The sequence below is a fragment of the Rhinoderma darwinii genome, chromosome 5 (genome assembly GCF_050947455.1).
Source record: "Rhinoderma darwinii isolate aRhiDar2 chromosome 5, aRhiDar2.hap1, whole genome shotgun sequence".
In the NCBI taxonomy this organism is placed as follows: Eukaryota; Metazoa; Chordata; class Amphibia; order Anura; family Rhinodermatidae; genus Rhinoderma; species Rhinoderma darwinii.
In genome coordinates, this window is record NC_134691.1 from 261381730 (window position 1) to 261401416 (window position 19687).

At 41.8% G+C, this 19687-nt stretch overlaps 1 protein-coding gene across 1 annotated transcript; it reads right to left on the reverse strand.

Moving 5' to 3' along the window:
- Positions 1–1881: 1881 nt before the first annotated feature.
- On the reverse strand, positions 1882–16359 carry CLEC3B (C-type lectin domain family 3 member B). Its single transcript, XM_075828590.1, has 3 exons — positions 16228–16359; positions 4767–4868; positions 1882–2507 (listed from the first exon to the last, which is right to left on the reverse strand). Exons 1-3 carry the CDS (start codon positions 16316–16318, stop codon positions 2107–2109), a joined length of 594 nt encoding a protein of 197 aa, XP_075684705.1. The 5' UTR covers positions 16319–16359; the 3' UTR covers positions 1882–2106.
- Between the last annotated feature and the right edge of the window lie 3328 nt (positions 16360–19687).

Below are 19687 nucleotides of genomic sequence, written 5' to 3' on the forward strand. Positions count from 1 at the left end.
TTCACAAAATTCACGGACTGTCTGCACGGCCCCATAGACTATTATAGGTCCGTACGACACGCGTGAAAATCACAAGCGTGTTATTCGTCCGTGTAAACAAGCCCTTAGTATAATAAATATCATAATGTTGCTTTCAAAAAGAGGTTCTGAATTATAGAACTGTTATTCCTGTGCTAAAAGGAATTAAAGCATATTACAGAGAGCTGCATCCATTTAGCTCGTGTCATTGGGGAGGGGGCGTGAACTGGGATGTTATCTTCCAATATGTCTGTTTTGAACCATTTAAAAATCTTGTGATAAATCTATAAATTCTTAAACTGTGTCATTATAGATTCCACAGAAAGATATAGCATTGAAAGGTATAGCACTGTGGATTGTAAATGTAGTGCCGGCGGCCGCCGTTGATCCCCTCTTGCCCACGGTCGCCGGCTGAACGGTGCCAGCCTTCTCCAGGACGCCGGCGAGTTCTGAACTTTGAGGCAGTGCACAATCTGCCTGTAGGGTGCGTGCGTGCGCGCGCATGTGCTTTGGCAGTCTCTTAAAGGGCTAGCGTGCGCACCAGTAAAAAAAAATAATTGTCCCCAGTATATCCTGGACTATGAAAGGAAGTCTGCCCTGTTTCCCAGTGCCTGAGCAATGTTGTACAAACCTAGTGTTAGCCTGCGAAGGTTTCATATCCTGTGTCAGTTAACAGTCTGTATCCTGCATCTGGCACTACCAGTCTAATCCTGTACTATGTATCATGTGGCCGCTTCCAGTAATCCGGCACCAGCCTGTATCTGCTAACTGCAATCTGACTGTATCCAGCTGCCAACAAGGTACCATCTACCTGTGACTGTTTAACATTTGTCTGGCCAGCAGCTACTCCGTTATGAAGGAGTAGCCCAATGGATCCACAACCCCATTGGACGTTACACTAAAACTACTTCTGATATGTTCTTTGTATTCTTTAGAATTAATTTCAGTTCCTTTAATCAAAAGTCCAGCTACTGGAGGACACATCTGGTATGCTGCAGTCACCCCCATATGCTTTCCTCTGTCTTCATGCTAGATATTTCTCTATCTGTAAATACTTTGCAGGTGGTACTTTCCTGTATTATGTATGTAGACTATGAAACTAAACTTCATTGTAGAGATCAAACACATTAATACTTTGACATATGCACCACATCTGCAATATATCACTGCCAGGAGTCTTCCCAGGAATACGCATAGCCGACTTCAATGTGGTGATGCGGGAGACACATCAAAATAAGTTCGCTGACAGTGTCAGTAATTGAGAACTTTTTTCTTTGTCAATATCAGACATTTAAGTCAATACGTGTTTATATCACTGGGAACCCACACTATTTTTGTAAGGCCTCCTTCAGATGGTCCAGGTCTTGCAGCCGTATTACAGACACTAAAAGCAGTTGGTCATAATGCGATGGCATTTTAGAGGTCTATGGTGATCTAGGTGTACCATGGTTCTTGTAGTCATAAAACAAATGCTAAAATGTGTTCGAACTACAGCCTTATGAATGAGGCCTAAAACATGGTTATACTGGTCTTTTTCCCATTATGAAATTAGACCAGTGCTCCGCGACCAATGGCTCTCCAGCTTTTGTAAGACTACAACTCCCAGCATGCTTTGACAGTTGCATAACCTTTCCATATACAATTATGTAAGAGGTTTATGAGATTACTTTTTTGCTTAAACAGCGCCACTCTCATCCGTTGACGGTGTTTGGCATTGAATTTTGGCCCAATTCAAAGGAATTTGCTAATATTGTGTTAATACGGCCAACATGAACATTAACTTTACAATAATCAAAGTACTTTTAAAGTCCAACAATGCAGAACTGTAATACGAACATGAAACAAAGACTTTATTTGTGTTACAATAACCGATAGCACTTGACATTAATTAATTCCACTGTCAATAAGCTATATACAATATATGTGTAAATAAATATATTTGTGGCAGCAAGTTAAAGTCTGGATCTAGTCTATTACGATGATACTTACAGGAAGTATGAACATTTCAGGTGACATATTCGGTGTCAATTTTGCTATATAAGAGCTATTAAGCAAGGCTAGCTTAGTATAATAAAGAAGGGTTGACAGCTAAACAATTGCAAACTGACACACAAAAGGCAGTGTCTCTCTGCAGTTTTTATCAAACCACTTGCCAGTAGCAACAGCAGACAGATATGCGCAGTTCTCCTGCTTGCCACCATCTGGCTGAGTGGTTATTTCAGTTTCCCAATGTTTAAATGAGATGCGGCTACCAGTCATATCAACCCAGGTTCCTTCATTAGCCATATCATTGATACCTATCCACACCTCTGAACCCGAACCTAAGCTCTTGCGAACATAATCGTATAAAGCATCATTTTCATCTCCGTTCTCTGGAGCACTCAGGGTTCCTCCTTGTGAAATGCAGGTGTCACTGGCTGCATGGTATGTGTTCGCTTCAGGGAAGGATAGGAAACATTTGTTTAGAGCCTTGAAGCCCTTCAGACAAACTGTAAAAAGAGAAGATTTAAAAAAATAAAATAAAACTACATGCAAAATGGAGAATATCTAAAAAAAACACAACAACAATCCCAAAAGAACGACCGTGAATTTAACATAACCTGAAAGGTTACCAGACAAATCATAAAATTAAGTCAGGTGTGGGTCCAACTGCCAGATCCCCACCATTGTCAAAAAAGAGGGTCTATAAAACACCATTCTCCGCTAGATACGTAGCAGAATAACCATGCGCTGTCGCTCTCCATAGAGATGAATGGGAGCGTCCGAAAGGGGATGCTCATTTGGGTGTTTGATGCTTCCACTCATCTCTGCAGAGAGCAATGCTTCTTCTGCTCTCTGGGCGAGGACGAGGATTTAAAAGAAACTAGTTTACGGCATCAGTGTCAGTCACAAAAGTCAGACCCCAATCTAGCATACTTTTATGGCCAGTCTGATTGATGGATCAGAAAATTAAAAAAATAGTTGTTGCAAGAAAAAGAAAAAAAAAAGAAAAAGATGAAAATGATTAGGTATAGGCTCTAAAATGATATAATATAAAAGTTTAAGCTAATAAAAACTATTTTTCACAAATATCTTCTATGGTCAATCTAAATTTGCTATATTTTTTCATGAAATAATAAGAAAGTAGTTTTCGTAAGTAATTCCAAAACATGCACAGGTAAACCAAATACATTATGAGAAACTACTAGTATATGGTCAAGGATGGATTGTCAATACAAGGTTCCATTCTTGACCACAATTAGATGCAGTGTATAGTCCTGATGGACCAATCATAGAAGAAGAAACAAAATAGTAGGAAACTGATACAGGAAGAAGGAAGCAGAAGATAAATAAAAAATGAGAAATGGAAAATAAAAGAAACAGAAAATGAGAGAGCAAGAGGGACTGTAAAAAGTCCTTTATGTACAGTAACAGTCATTTCTACTTTAAATATGTAAGTATATGCACATTCAAACTTTTGATATGTCAAAGACATAAAAGTTTGGATCGGTGGGGATCCAGATGCAGAGACCCCCACTGTCGCTGAAACAAAGTAGAAGCGCTCAGCTGAGTGCATTGCACTCTTCAGCTGTGATCAGCGCTCCCGGTCAGGCTGAAGACCTCTCATATTGATGTTCTTGGAGAGCCGTCTTCAGACTGACGAGGAGCACTGATCACAGCCGATGGATCACAGCCGCATAGAGCTCAGCTGAGCGCTTCTACAACTTTGTTTCAGCGACGCTGGGGGTCTCAGCACTCAGAACAGTCCAAATTTTTGATATGTCTTGGAAGTATAAATTGAGGAATCTTAAAACAAAAAAGTAAAACTGCTGAGAGTAAACCAATTCTGCAAGCATTCTATGGGTTACATACCGTGTTTCCCCGAAAGTAAGACAGTGTCTTACTTTCTTTTTATACCCAAAAGCCCCACTATGTCTTACTTTCGGGGTATGTCTTATATTGGAAAAAAATTGTCGAATTATTTTTTTTTTTTTTCACAAACTTTATTTAACGGTTTTACATTATTTTTTTTAGTCCCACCAGGGGACTTCACTATGCGATGTGCCGATCGCATATATAATGCTTTGGTATACTTAGTATACCGAAGCATTATTGCCTGTCAGTGTAAAACTGACAGGCAACCTATTAGGTCATGCCTCCGGCATCGCCTAACAGGCAGATGCTGAAGGCAGACCTGGGGGTCTTTGTTAGACCCCCGGCTGTCATGGAAACCCGACGGCGACCCGCGATTTGTTTGCGGGGGCGCCGATCGGGTGACAGAGGGAGCTCCCCCCTCTGTCAAACACATTAAATGCCGCTGTCACTATTGACAGCGGCATTTAATGGGTTAAACTGCCGGAATCGGCGCGCGCTTCGATTCCGGCAGTTGCAGCAGGAGCCAGGCTGTGTATAACAGCCGTGCTCCTGCCGCTGATCGCGTGGGTACAGTCTCAGTACCCGCGCCATCACAGGACGGATATATCCGTCCTCCTGCGTGAACTAGCAGCTGCTGAGGACGGATATATCCGTCCTTCGGCGTTAAGGCGGCATTGACAAGTGCAGGGGACGGCGCGGTGACGTATGGAGAGGGGGGCGGCGCGGAAGTGGGCAGGAGGCGGCAATACCCCCGTGTTTCCCCGAAAGTAAGACATATGTCTTACTTTCGGGGTACGGCTTATATTAGCCGACCCCCCTGAAACCCCCGATACGTCTTACAATCGGGGGTGTCTTACTATCGGGGAAACACGGTAGTGGTCATTGATACTTACTTGTCTGCAATGCCTGCTGTTCCTTGAGGTGATTTATCTCCTGCCAAACGTCTTGCAAACTCTTCTTAAGATCTTCGTACATTTTAAGGCTGACTACATCGGCTGAAAAAACAAATAGTATAAACAGTATACAAGGACTTATATCACTGAAAGAACATTTCATGATCATTAGTGCTGTTCTATGAATAATTGTACATGTAAATAGCGGGATGTTGAGCCCATTGGCTTTACTAGGAACGCCAGATCATTGATGTATGATTGACAATGCAAATATTTATATTACTAACTTGAAGTCCAAAGCAGATGATAAATAGGACACTTAAAAAGGGAAAGTATCACATACACACACATATATATATATATATATATATATTCATAATTTAAAAAAACACATAGTAAAACAATTTTTTTTCGAATCTGTATCCATTTTTTGATTGTAGATTTTATTCTATTTTCTGTACAGGATTATTGCGGCAGCTATCTGGCCTGGGCTGCATTTAGAGATCTGCTTTACAGCAGCCACATAGACCATAGAAACCTGTGAACAGTAGGTGAGCCATTGTGGGAGAGTTTTCTAGGCATGCTCTGTGACCTGTGCAGAGGTCATTGTGCAGGAAGAGATCGTGGATACTGTGAATGGTGGATCCTGTGTTATCTATATAGCGGTGTTACCTTTCAATGTAAGGGCTGATTCAGACGAACGTGCCGTTTTTGCGCGGGCAAAATACGCTGCGTTTTGCGCGCGCAAAAGGCACTCGACAGCTCCGTGTGCCCTGTTCATATGGATGCGCGGTTGCGTGCTTTTCGCGCAGCCGCCATCATTATGACACTCCGTTTGGATGTTTGTAAACAGAAAAGCACGTGGTGCTTTTCTGTTCACATTCATTCTTTTACTGCTGTTGCGCAAATAACGCTTGTCCCACGGAAGTGCTTCCGTGGGGCATGCGTGATTTTCACGCACCCATTGACTTTAATGGGTGCATGATGCGCGAAAAACGCAGAAATATAGATCATGTCGCGAGTTTTACGCAGCGGACTCACGCTGCGCAAAACTCACGGACAGTCTGCACTGCCCCATAGACTTGCATAGGTCCGTGCGACCCGCGTGAAAACCATGCGGGCTGCACGGACGCAAATCACGTTTGTGTGAATCCGCCCTAATCCTGCCTGTGATAATGAGATGACTGCTGAGAAGTGATCTCTACAGAACAGGAAGTTTCAGTCTATTGTAAGGGTATGTGCACACACACTAATTACGTCCGTAATTGACGGACGTATTTCGGCCGCAAGTACCGGACCGAACACATGCAGGGAGCCGGGCTCCTAGCATCATACTTATGTACGATGCTAGGAGTCCCTGCCTCTCCTTGGAACTACTGTCCCGTACTGAAAACATGATTACAGTACGGGACAGTTGTCCTGCAGAGAGGCAGGGACTCCTAGCATCGTACATTAGTATGATGCTAGGAGCCCGGCTCCCTGCACTGTGTTCGGTCCGGTACTTGCGGCCGAAATACGTCCGTCAATTACGGACGTAATTAGTGTGTGTGCACATACCCTAAGGCTCAGTTGCCAGAGTGAAAACTGTAAAATGTTATTTTTTTAACCCAACAAAGTTCACATTACCTAGCTATTTTATTATATCCCCTGCCACCAGTAAGTAGCTTTTTATAGCAAAATTGTTTGGCTTCTGGTCTGCCATCTTGACTGTATAAAGCACTGTCTGCAGCCAGTAGTTTCCCTTTCAGGCCTCATTCACACGAGAATGAATCACGTCTGTGTGAGGGCCGTTAAAACAACGGCCATCACACGACTCATGCATTTCAATGACGCCGTTCACACGACCTGTCCTATTTTACTGCATGTCATGCATGCCTCCATAGACTGTAGACTGGGGATCCGTGACAACGCGCCCCCCACGCGTCCACCTCAGACGTGGAAAACGGCAGTTTTTCACTTCCGAAGTGGGCTACGTTCGTGTGAAGGAGCCCTAAGTTATTAGGGGACTATTAGGGTGGATAAACTAGGTGATATACTGGATTGGCTGAGAACCTAACAATGGTTTGTGTGCCATATTCTAGTAAGAGGCCAACTATGTAATTTGTTAAACAGGCTATATTTTTTTTTTTTTGTCATCACTGTCCGATTTATTAACAGCCAGCTAAAATATTTCCATTCCCATCAACATGCTAAGTCCACACGGCCGAGTTTCGGGCCTGTAAACGCCCGAAAAATGGGAAGCAGAACGCCTCCAAACATCTGTCCATTGATTTCAATAGGAAAAACGTCGTTCTGTCCCGACGGGCCGTTTTTTTATGCGGCCGTTTTGAAAGACGGCCGCGAAAAACAAGTGCAGGTCACTTCTTGGGACGTTTTTAGAGCAGTTTTTCATAGAGTCTTGAAAAAAAGCTCCAAAAACGGTCATAAAAAACGCAGTGAAAATAGCGAGTGGCTTGAAAAACGTCTGAAAATCAGGAGCTGTTTTCCCTTGAAAACAGCTCCGTATTTTCAGACGTTTTTGAGTTTGCATGTGAACATACCCTTAGGATGGATAAATGAAAAGACATGCTGATCAAAAGGTAACTAGAGAAAAAGGTTTTGGAGGATAAAAAAACCAAATTGCACTAGCCTGTTTAGGGCCATTTCATGAGAATGCAACTTTTTCTTGGATTGGGATTAAACAATATGACCATACAGTGTGAATGAAAAGTAGAGCATAGCAGAAAAAGATATGTCATGTCAAGTTTTGTCAGAACTGCACATGTATTATATGGCCCTCGTTGAAATGAATGGTTATCCAATTCCCTGATAGCTACTTTATTTAGCAGCTTTCTTTCCTGGCAAATGATGTAGGGAAGGGGCTCAAATAACAGTGCTATAAAGTGCCAAAACAATTCTACTATGCAATGCTATAATATCGCCATACAATGCTCACATAGTACCACTTTGCAAAGTTAGACCACCAAACACACCATGTACATACAGAGACACGAACACACACATGATGTATCAGACCAGACCATGTATACACATATACATATAACAAAGATATAAAACGTACCTTTCTCGATTCCCTTATCCAAAACAACTAGCCCATTCACTTTCCAGTTCCTTGTCTACCCACAGCTCCCTGTGTTCTCCAGTATAAGGGTATGTGCACACGTAATGACCAAAAAGTCTGAAAATCCAGAGCTGTTTTCAAGGGAAAACAGACCCTGCTTTTCAGACGTTTTTTGACCAACTCGCATTTTTCGCTGCGTTTTTCGCGCCGTTTTCGCTGCGTTTTTTACGTCCGTTTTTGGAGCTGTTTTCATTGGAGTCTATGAGAAAACAGCTCCAAAAACGTCCAAAGAAGTGTCCTGCACTTCTTTTGACGAGGCTGTATTTTTACGCGTCGTCGTTTGACAGCTGTCAAACGACGACGCGTAAATAACAGGTCGTCTGCACAGTACGTCGGCAAACCCATTCAAATGAATGGGCAGATGTTTGCCGACGTATTGTAGCCCTATTTTCAGACGTAAAACGAGGCATAATACGCCTCGTTTACGACTGAAAATAGGTCGTGTGAACCCAGCCTTAGGGTATGTGCACACACACTAATTACGTCCGTAATTGACGGACGTATTTCGGCCGCAAATCCCGGACCGAACACAGTGCAGAGAGCCAGGCTCCTAGCATCATACTTATGTACGATGCTAGGAGTTCCTGCCTCTCCGTGGAACTACTGTCCCGTACTGAAAAGATGATTACAGTACGGGACAGTTGTCCTGCAGCGAGGCAGGGACTCCTAGCGTCGTACATAAGTATGATGCTAGGAGCCCGGCTCCCTGCACTGTGTTCGGTCCGGGACTTGCGGCCGAAATACGTCTGTCAATTACGGACGTAATTAGTGTGTGTGCACATACCCTTACTCTACTTATACCCTTCCCCTTGACTTCACTGTGCATGGAAGTTACATATCATGGACTATGAAAGCAGAGGCATGAGCCTGAATGGGTGCACCTTCAGAAATAAGTTGCCCGTGAGTGAGAGTACATTTCTGAAAAAGGTTTGTCTCATTTTGCCCAAATTGTTCTTCTTTCATCATCTGATGCCATGGTGCTCTATGTATGTGTCTCACCCAACTTTCCCTGTCTCCGACCCATGTAAAAAATAATATAAATTGAATAAATATACCCGTTTAAATCTTTCCTCATAATTCTGATCATCCATGTCCCTTATGAATTATGTTGCCCTTTTATACAACGCATGGTTTCCTTTTTTTTTTAACAGGTGCCCAGAATTGAATTTTACTGGGTCTAAGGCTTTATTCAGACGAACGGGAATTACGTCCGTGCAACGCGCGGGATTTTCACGCGCGTCGCACGGACCTATATTAGTCTATGGGGCCGTGCGGACATGTGCGTGATTTTTACTCAGCGTGAGTCCGCTGAAAAAAAGTCACGACATGTCCGTTCTTTCGGCGTTTTGCGCGAATCACGCACCCATTAAAGTCAATGGGTGCGTGAAAACCATGCATGCCGCACGGAAGCACTTCCGTGCGAACTGCGTGATTCACGCAACAGCTGTCAAAAGGATGAATGTAAACAGAAAAGCACCACGTGCTTTTGTTTACAAACATCCAAATGGAGTGTCATAAGGATGGCGGCTGCGCGAAAAGCATGCAGCCGCGCATCATATGCTGCTGCCACACGGAGCTGTTAAGTTTTTTGCGTGCGCAAAAACGCCACGCTCGTGTGAACCCAGCCTTACTGTAGTATTTCGGCATCTAATAAAAATAAGCATACCCTCCCAGTTGAAATTAATTTACTACTGAAAATAAATATTTCCCTCTAAAATAACTTATTTAAATTGATTAACCTTATGAAATCAAATAATTTCCTGACACAATTATCTATAAAATAAGCAGTCTCTGGAGAACGAGTGGTACTACCGAGCTTCTCTTACATTAGCCCTAAATTTTTGCATCACATTTATGTTTCGGTACCCAGCATAAGGGAGTATCAGCATTTTTGAACAACCTTAGAGAAAATGATATAAATATTTTTTTTATAACGGTCAGGAAATGGTTGGTACTGTAAAGCAGGATGACCAAAGTGTCAAAAAGTCCTTGCAATAGAGCAGTGAATAAAAAATATAAAACATATAGCAAGCAAGCAGATTGTTAACTTCTTAGATTTAACCTCCACATACAAAATAGTTTGCACTGTACATTCTGCATAAGAGGTCAGCCCCAAAAGTAATGAGAATGATTTCCAAAATAAACCTTTTATTCAAAAAACATGCAGTTTATAAAAATCATACAGATCACCTTCGGAGTAAGTCCCCTGGGACTGAACACAACGATTCCAGTGACACTGCCATTCTTCATAGCAGCGCTGGAGGTCTTCATGTGAGTGGTTGTTCAGATCCCTCGTTGTGGCGGACTGGACGTTTTCAACAGTACCAAAATGGTCAGGCTCCGTTGTCACATGATCTAACAGTCCTTGGGAAATGAACTGACGATTCTCCTTCTGCTCATCAGACAAGTCTTTTGGGATGAGTTTTGCAAAACATTTCTCATGTTGTTTCAGTAATGATTTGATGAACCGTTTTTGGTATTCGTACCTCACCAGAGATTAGTCTGACATTTAAAACATGGGTCCCGATCCAGAGCAACCTTGATAACGGCCATATTTTCACCGGTTCTTTACGTTGAAGGTCATCCTGAGCGCTGTTCATCCTCAACAGTTTCCCTTCCATCCTTGTAGGCCTTGTGCCATTGAAAACTTGTGCCGACGACAAAGCAGCTATCCATATACGGTCTTAAGAATCTAGGTTTCTGAAGTGGTTTTTCCAAGTTTCACGCAGAATTTGATTGAATAATGCTGTTCGATGCTCCACTGCATTTTCGTCGACGACAAGGGTGCACTTTTGCAATGAACTGACGCTTCGAAAGGCTTGGGCGCAACGGAGGATGGTCCGACCATATACTTTTCGATAACAAGTATACAAGCTCCATTACCACTTTCCTCATGCAGTCCTCGTAGAGAGTGCAAAAATCATTCCCGTTACTTTTGGGAGGCACATCGTATGTGCCAGATAATGCTCCCAATGAATATGCTAAACGCGTCCATAGAAAATTTAGCCGGCACTGGTTAAAAAAAATAAAATAAATGTATACTGAACAGCATACCGTCGCAGATGTCGGAGTTTTAAGTCATGAGTATTTAAAGATGCATATATGTCAAGCAGATGCCACAAATGCAATGTGAAAAGCCTTAGGCAGGGTTTACACGAACATGTGCGTTTTGCGCACGCAAAAAACGCGGCGTTTTGCGTGCGCAAAAGGCACTTAACAGCTCCATGTGTCAGCCCTGTATGATGCTTTGCTGCGTGATTTTCGCGCAGCCGCCATCATTATGACACTCCGTTTGGATGTTTGTAAACAGAAAAGCACATGGTGCTTTTCTGTTTACATTCATAGTTTGACAGCTGTTGCGTGTATCACGCTCGTCCCACGGAATTGCTTCCGTGTGGCATGCGTGATTTCACGCACCCATTGACTTCAATGGGTGCGTGATGCGCGAACAACGCACAAATATAGGACATGTCGTGAGTTTTACGCAACGGACTCACGTTGCGCAAAAATCACAGACTGTCTACTGCCCCATAGACTAACATAGGTCCGTACGACACGTGTGAAAATCACTCAATGTCAATGTATCTTGTAATGAACGGTCAGGTGAACATAGGTCAAAAATCTAAGTGTATGTTCACACGGCAACGCAAAATACGTCTGAAATTACACAGCTGTTTTCAAGCGAAAACAGCTCCTGAATTTCAGACGTTTTTACAAGTTCCCGCGTTTTTCGCGGCGTCCATTACGGACGTAATTGGAGCGGTTTTTCAATGCAGTCAATGAAAAACGGCTCCAATTACGTCCCAAGAAGTGTCCTGCACTTCTTTGACGCGGGCGTAATTTTACGCGCCGTCTTTTGACAGCGACGCGTAAAATTACAGCTAGTCTGCACAGAACATCGTAAGACCCATTGCAAGCAATGGGCAGATGTTTGCCGACGTATTGGAGCCGTCTTTTCAGGCGTAATTCGAGGCGTAAAACGCCTCCATTACGTCTGAAAATAGGTCGTGTGCACATACCCATAAGACCTCATGAAGATGGCAGAGCTGTGTATAGACAAAAACAGCAGCTCCAGACCATGGAGACGTAGAAACGCTGTGTAAGGCCTTATTGAAACAGCGGCCGTCCCACGGACCTATGTAATTCAATGTGGCCGTTCACACAGCCGTTGTTTCAACAGACCGTGTGAAGGGTCCGTGGGAAAATAGGACATGTCCGTTCTTTTCACGCATCACGCATCCCTCCATAGGCTCTCAACTATGGGGGATGTGAGACATTGCATCCCGCAGCACTGAGCACGGATGCACCTCAGACGTGGAAAACTGCAGCTTTTCATGTCTGAGATGTGCAGTGCTCGTGTGAATCAGGCCTGACTCTGTAAGGTGCCCGGTGCAGCGCCGCATAATGTGGTTATTCTATCCCAGAAACAATGCGTCTAGGGGAGAAGTGCTCTGTAATATGGCATCCGAAGTACCGTAGGACCCTGTACACCTTAATAGTGGTTGTACAAAACCATAATACGGCCATGAGCATGAGGCCTAAGGAGTAACTTTTTCTGGACTTCATTACAGTAGTGAAATTGCATTTCAGCTGATGTTAAGACAGAAGGGCAGTACCATGCATGGTATTATTGAATAGGTCCTGTATTTTCAAGAAGGATAAATAAGGGAATTGCTATTTAAGCAGTCCATTATTATGATTATTAGAAACATGCCTTCAAATTTGCAGCTCACTTTAAAGTACAGGATCTCAAAATGGATTGGTGAACAGAACAGAATTTGAGGAATTGACCAAGAAAAGAATCCAGAGTTGTAAATCTGCATAAAGGCATAATATACCTGTTGGCCAAGCGATCTTTCCTAACTCCCTCATTAACACGCCTGCTCAGCGTGACCAGTCCCACATGCTTTATTATAAGAGGGGACACAAGCGGTGCCAAATACCCTTGGCATCTCCAATCTTGGGAGAAGCCAAAAGATCAGACAGGGAAAAAATTAGACCTTTTTAATTCCTATTTCGACCAACGTTAGGCTGGGCCTAGGATTATGATATTTTCAAAGGATCCTGATAAATATGGAGGTGGGGTCTGCTGACAATTATCTAATAGACAATAGCAACGGTCTACGTATAATTTGATACAGAAGATTTATATACTCCTGATATCTATCTCCAGATGTGATCATCCTCTAATGTTTTAGAGTGGAGTAGAAATTATTGAATCAAGTTAGGATAGATAAGTACTAGTGGTCTGCAAATAGTTTATGTTCAATGCCATTTTATGGTAAATACGGGGTGTCTGCTCTGTATTTAGATCTCATTTAGTCGTAGATGGGACGTAGCCTGCACGGAAACTGCTGGATTAGAGTTAAGTGTAGAGTCATTTGTTCTTTAACTGGCTGTCAGGTTATATTTTTCACATCATTTGGAAGAACCTTTAGTCTTTTGCATTTACTTACTAGGCAGCTCTCCCAGTGAAGGAATGGAAGAACAGAGGACTTCTAAGCATGGACATTGAGAACGTCAGTATAATTTATGATCATTGGCCTGGATTGCATTAAAACACAGGCAGTCTACGATAAAGTATATACAATCATTTCGCAATAGCCAACTTTTTTGTACACAAGATCAAAATTTGTTCTTAAAGACAACAGATATTAAGAGGGGCTGTGGGTGATTTTGAAAACCCAGATATCTACAGTATTTATGTTATAGTATCGAAATATACTACACTTCCAACTATCAAGGAAAAAAAAAAAAAGTCATTTTCAGAAAAGTGGTCAAAAACTCATAGAAAATTGCTTGCATTTAGTCCTAGGTGAGAACATAAACCTTTAAAAGCCACTAAAGTTACATATTCAATAGAAAATCACTGTTCTAGGCTTAAATCCTAATGCTGGTTAGAGCCCAATGCACATTACTGCCCTGTGGCAATGTGTTACCTATCGGATTACTACCATTGTGTCCCAAATACTAGGTATACAGATTAGTAAGGCTATGATCATCATACAGCCATCTATTTTAAAAGGTATATTATATAAAACCATAGATCGGCCTCATTCACATCTCGTTTTCACACTAAATGTGGCTATAAGGATCGATTAGCCTGACGGAGGCCAAAAAAGTGTCTCCATTGGGCTGGCATATGTTGGTATAACTTCTTTTATATATATATATATATATATTTATTTATTTATTTTTTTTTAAATTAATGGAATAGCGTAGTAGTGTTTGCTATTCCGTCCCCCAGAATCCTGTGAAAAACTTATACTGTGCGGTGTACATCTTTTAACGTATAAGCCTATGGGTGACACATGCCACTTTATTGAATACATCACAGGCATCCGTTTAAACATCTACATCATGGGCTTTTCAATAGCTTTTCATAATGTATACATTAAACAGAAACCATGATAGTCTTTGGGTGACTGATACATAGCAGCGGCATCAGTTACCCATTGGTTATAATGGCATCCGTTTAACGTATACATCATAAACAGTGGTCATGAAAGGTTATTCTGGTTACATGAAATTATGCGGCAAACTATGGTGATGGATGCAGTTAGAATACAGTTAGGCCTACATTTAAAGGTCTGGACGTATGGGTCAAACGTAGGCCAACACACATGATTTGAATTAGGCCTTAACTGCTTATTAACCCCTTAATGGCTGACGTATAAACATGGGACTTCCTCTGATGAACTACCTTTCCACAGCAATGCTTCAGAAGAAGCTTGCAGTGCTATGCACTGTACAATCCCAGTGCCCAGGCCTTGGTCTCAGGGCACTGATCTTTGACCAATAAAGTTTGTTTCCCATCAATTAACCCCTTAGATGCCGCAGCCAATGGCAACTGCACCATCTAAGGTGTTTGACAGAGGGAGGTGGCTCCTCTGTCACTTTTGTCGTCCTGTGATGCCATCGTAGGGGTCCTAAGCTTTATGATGATAGCTGGGGGCCTAACAAAAAAAAATAAAAAATGAAGTACAATCAAGTTTGATACAGTTTTCTAAAGAAAGAAAAAAAAAAAGCCTCCCCACCCCCCAATAAAAAGCTTCATAATTACATTTTTAAAAATCTATCATATTTAGTATCACCGCATACTACACACAACACATAGTAAAAATAACGACACATAGCAAAAACAGCATCGACTTTATTCTATCCTCCAAACAGTATAAAAAAAAATAATAATAAATAAAATATAAAAACTACGGTATTCCTGCTTTTTGCACACCCCCCCCCCCCAAAAAAAAACTAAATAAATAAATGGATTGTAAGATTTAAAATCAATAAATTATATGTACCCCAAAATTATACCAATAAACCTCAACCCATCCCACAGAAAATAAAACCTCATACGGTTAAGTTGACAGAAAAAAATAAAATAAAAAATACATGAATCTTGGAATGCAGCGACAAAAATAAAATTATTCTATAAAAACATGCTGGTTTTATTGTGCAAAAGTACGAACACATAAAAAATCCCTATACTTAATTGGTATTGCCGGATTTGTACTGAACCGCAGAATAGCGTTAACTTGCTATTTTTGCTGTTCAAACAGCGTGAGAAAAACAAAAAAAAAACAAACAAAAAAAAGCAATTCCACCATTGTTTATCCCCTCCCCCCCCAAAAAAAAAAGCGTGCTCCAAAATGGTGTCATTGAAAAGGTGTAATTAGTCTCACAAAAAACAAGCCCTCATAGAGCTACATCCACGGAAAAATAAAAACGTTAATGGCTCGGGAACAATGAGAAAACTAGAAATATTGCTTGGTCCTTGTGGTCCAAAAACACGTGCAGTATTAAAGGAATGAAACCAAGTCGTTACATTTCCAATACTTTCTTTTCAACTAGTTGTACATTTTCTCAGTCCTGCCAATGTGTAGACAATGCAAGTAAAACCCCTGTGATGAGCGAGTAAAGCTAGAGAGCTGCTGAGGTCTATAGGAGTAGACATTCATTTCACGAATTATGGATCTACACAGGCTGGAGAGGCATTTTGGCACTGGAATATCTACAAGAACTGATGATCTGGACCCTGTCCACCACGATTACGTAACATTAACTCCACAAACAATATAAATCGATGTAAACTGCTAGAAATATCTGTAATTATAATCTCTGATAAAGTGATTTCATTAAAAGTATATATTATATATGTGAAAATGAGACATAACGGTCAGTATCTGGAAAGAACACAATTCAGTTTTAATGTATATTATGTCATTAAAGGGTTAATTTATTAAATATGTTTAAGAAGTAATAAAAAAATAAGACAATTATAAAATGACTACTACCTGAAACATACATGATAATCATTGGGAGTTAGTCTCTCTTTACCTTTATTAGCTTGCCTTTGTTTTTTCTGCTGGTAGGTGACTTGGGCAAAGCAAAAGAGGCACAGAACCAGGCAGAGTCGTCTGAACTCCATGATAATCCCACCACTTGCAATCTACGGTTTGAAGCACACTGTGTTCCTGCACTTTATTAAATACGCCTATAATAAACACATGCTGTTCAGGAACTCCTCCATCCAGGCAGGGCACTCGTGATCCTCGACACAAGGGAGTATGGAGAACAGTAAAGTTATGAACCTTCATAAAGTCGGATCGAAGCTTCCACTGACATTATAAATTTAGATCAGACACATCCAGAGATTATGGGAAACGGAAAAAAAAAAAAAAAAGTCTATCTTTAAAAGTTTTTTTTTCATTTCTACTACTCCGCAGACCAGAGCAGCACAATGCAGCGTGAAGAATATTCCTAGTTTTTGGTTTAGGAGAACACTACTATTTGTATTTGTTTTTGTTAGTCTTCAAAAAGGGGAAAGTATGGCGCAGCATCCAGTAAATAAATCGTAAAAATGACAGACACATTATAAGTCAATGGGATCCATTGCTAAACTGATCATGCCGATCAAAGAGCTCTCTGCTTTCATTTTCCAACCAGATCTAGGGGCAGAATACAGGATCCATTTCCAAATTGCTCTTTAGATGTAGAACGTAAACGCTGTGGAATTTCTGCAACAGAATTCGGTGAGGAAAACCGCAGCATTTACAATAGCAGCAAAGTGGATGAGATTTGAACAAATCTCATGCACACGCTGCAGAAAAATTTAGAAGCGAAAACTTGCATAAATTGACCTGCGTCGCAGTTTTTAAATATGCAGCACGTCAATTTATGAGGAAGAAACGTTGCTCTTTTTGTTGCAGGTTTTCCACATTGAATTCATTGGCGAGGTAAAAGCCGCAACAAATAGCAAATGTTGTGATTTTTGTGGCAGAAACGTGGCGATTCTGCCGCAAATCACAAAGGAAAACAACTTTTGCTTAAATTAAAAAGTATATATATACCCCCGGGTGTTGTCATAGTGACGCTTTCCTCTGTTGAGTACAGCCCGGCTTACTGGGATGACGTTTCATCCCATGTGACTGCTGCAGCCAATCACAGGCTGCAGCAGTCACATGGACTGCAGAGTCATCCGAAGGCAGCTGGGATGTACGGAGAACAGAGACGCGTCACTATGACAACACCCGGGGGTAGGTATTGGCTTTTTTCCCCCCCAGCAGAGATTCCTCCCGAAAATCTGCACCACAATTTGGAGTGGCTTTTCATCCGGAATTCCCTGTGGATTCTAGGTTGGATATGCTGCTTAGTGGGAAAACTTCTTTAAAGTATCAAGTTAAAAAGATTGCTACATCTGTACACAATATTGAAAACACAAAAGTGATATATATATATATATATATATATATTAAAACTAAGGTAACGGGTTAGAACTGGATAAAATGGGCAAAATATATGTCAAAACAGGAGACTCCCTAATTACTAATAAAGGTTAATGCGATTGTGGCATGTTTTTGTTTTAGGTTGAAAACCAAAGGCTGGACGGTAGCACAAATAGGGGTAAACTTTCAGACTTCATATAACCCCAAAATTTCTGCAATATGGTGGTCAGGCAGCATTTAATAGAAATATTATGTGTCATCCTTTAAAAAGTAGGTCACTGAAATTTTTTTTATTTTAAAGACTGTAAATAGAACATGGTTGCGGGCAGAATCACTATACGGTTTGTGTAGGCAGGCAAACTCCCATTGTAAGATTTTAAGCTTTAGCTAAAACTTGGCGAACCTAACCAATAGAATCTCTCAGGCCCTGGCCACACGTCGGAACCTGCCGCAAAATTCTGCCTCCCATTCATTTCAATGGGAGTCGGATGGTTCTTTTTCCCGCCAGCTGATTTTTCAGCTAGCTGGGAAAAGAAGCGTCCTGCCCAATCTTTGGGCGGATTCCACCCGAACTTCCTATTGAAGTCAATGGGAGGGGGAATCTTCCTGCCGATGGCAGAAATAATTCCGTGTTGGATTTCGCGGCGGTAGCCGGCACGCAAAATCCACCGTGTGAACTGACCCCTAGGCTTTACACGTCGTGGATTTGACGCAGATTTTCAGCACAGATTTTACACTTTGCAATGCAAAAGGGTGAGATCCGTGTCAAAACCGCAACAAAATCTGCAACTGTGAACTCAGCCTTAAAGTTCTGAGGGCTAAAAAAAAAGTTTCTTGCATTGCATCATAACACAGGTATATTGCCACCTGTTGAAATTAGTGCACATCTTTCACCATGTACTGCCATGTGATGCCTGCAGTTGCCAAGCCATTTCCTAGAAGCCTCTTATTGACCATTGAAGCATATACTATCCGAAGGTCAAGTGCAGTAGGGTTAAACAGAAAGACTTTGGTCCAAAGCACAAAAGAAAACCCAACTCTGAATGGCTCAAAAGCTCTGACTTAAACCTCACTGAGATGTTGCAGGGCGTTAGTGGACCTAGATGCTTCTTTTTAAATCACATCAGAAGGTGTTACACCTCATGAACACGACCGTGTGTGCCGTCCGAGTCCCGTCAGTGATCCGAGGAAAGATAGGAGACTGTACATTTTTCAGGGACCCGATTCACCCGCTAAAGTGAATGGGTCCGTGAAGACTATTGGGTGCCACCTGGATGCCGTCAAAGACGGCCGAGTGGCACAACGGTCGTGGGCAAGAGACCTTATGGCGATACAGGATTAGAACCATAAACAAAATCAAGGTGCCCTACGACACGGGTTGGCCAAGTTACAATGTTGGTGCAGATACGACTCCTTTCAGAACTAAAGTGCAATTGCTGTGGCTACGTGGACAAGAGGCCTTTATTGCATACAATGCTAGCTTTTAGGCTGGATACACACACACACACACACACACACACACACACACACACACACACACACACAGCGTTTTGCTGCATTTTTTAGTGCGGACAGATGTTATGTTAAAGTTTATGGTGAAATATAAAATGCACTACATACATATGTTTTGATATGTGGCAATTGGGTTTCTTCTTTTTATGGTCCGGGGCCTTTTTTTTTTTAAAAAAATGCAGCTTGCTCTAAAAGTGGCGTTTCTTTCTGGTGCATTTCCCATAGGATTCTCTAAGGCCGGGTTCCCACGTAGGGTAAACGCTGTGGAATTTCCACAACGGAATTGTGTGGAAATTCCGAAGCATTTACAGTAGCAGCAAAGTGGATGAGGTTTAGAAAATTGTTGATTTTCTGTTGCAGGTTATCCCCATCGAATTCAATGGGGATGCAAAACCCGCAAATGAAAGCCAAGAGTTTGCACGGCAAAAATCGCAACTCCGAAAAAAATATCATACCCAGAACTCCCTCCTTCCTGCAGTCCGGCCTCCAGGGAGGACATTTCATCCCATGTGATTGCTGCAGCCAATCACAGGCTGCAATGTCACATTGCCGGCATCATC

Bases quoted from the DNA above. Each gene is read 5' to 3' on its own strand.
- CLEC3B (XM_075828590.1), bottom strand. From the start codon at position 16,318: ATGGAGTTCAGACGACTCTGCCTGGTTCTGTGCCTCTTTTGCTTTGCC. The intron at 4,869-16,227 runs GTAAAGAGAGAC...TTGTTTTTTCAG, and splicing joins ACAAAGGCAAGCTAATAAAG to CCGATGTAGTCAGCCTTAAA. The intron at 2,508-4,766 runs GTAAGTATCAAT...CTCTTTTTACAG, and splicing joins ACAGCAGGCATTGCAGACAA to TTTGTCTGAAGGGCTTCAAG.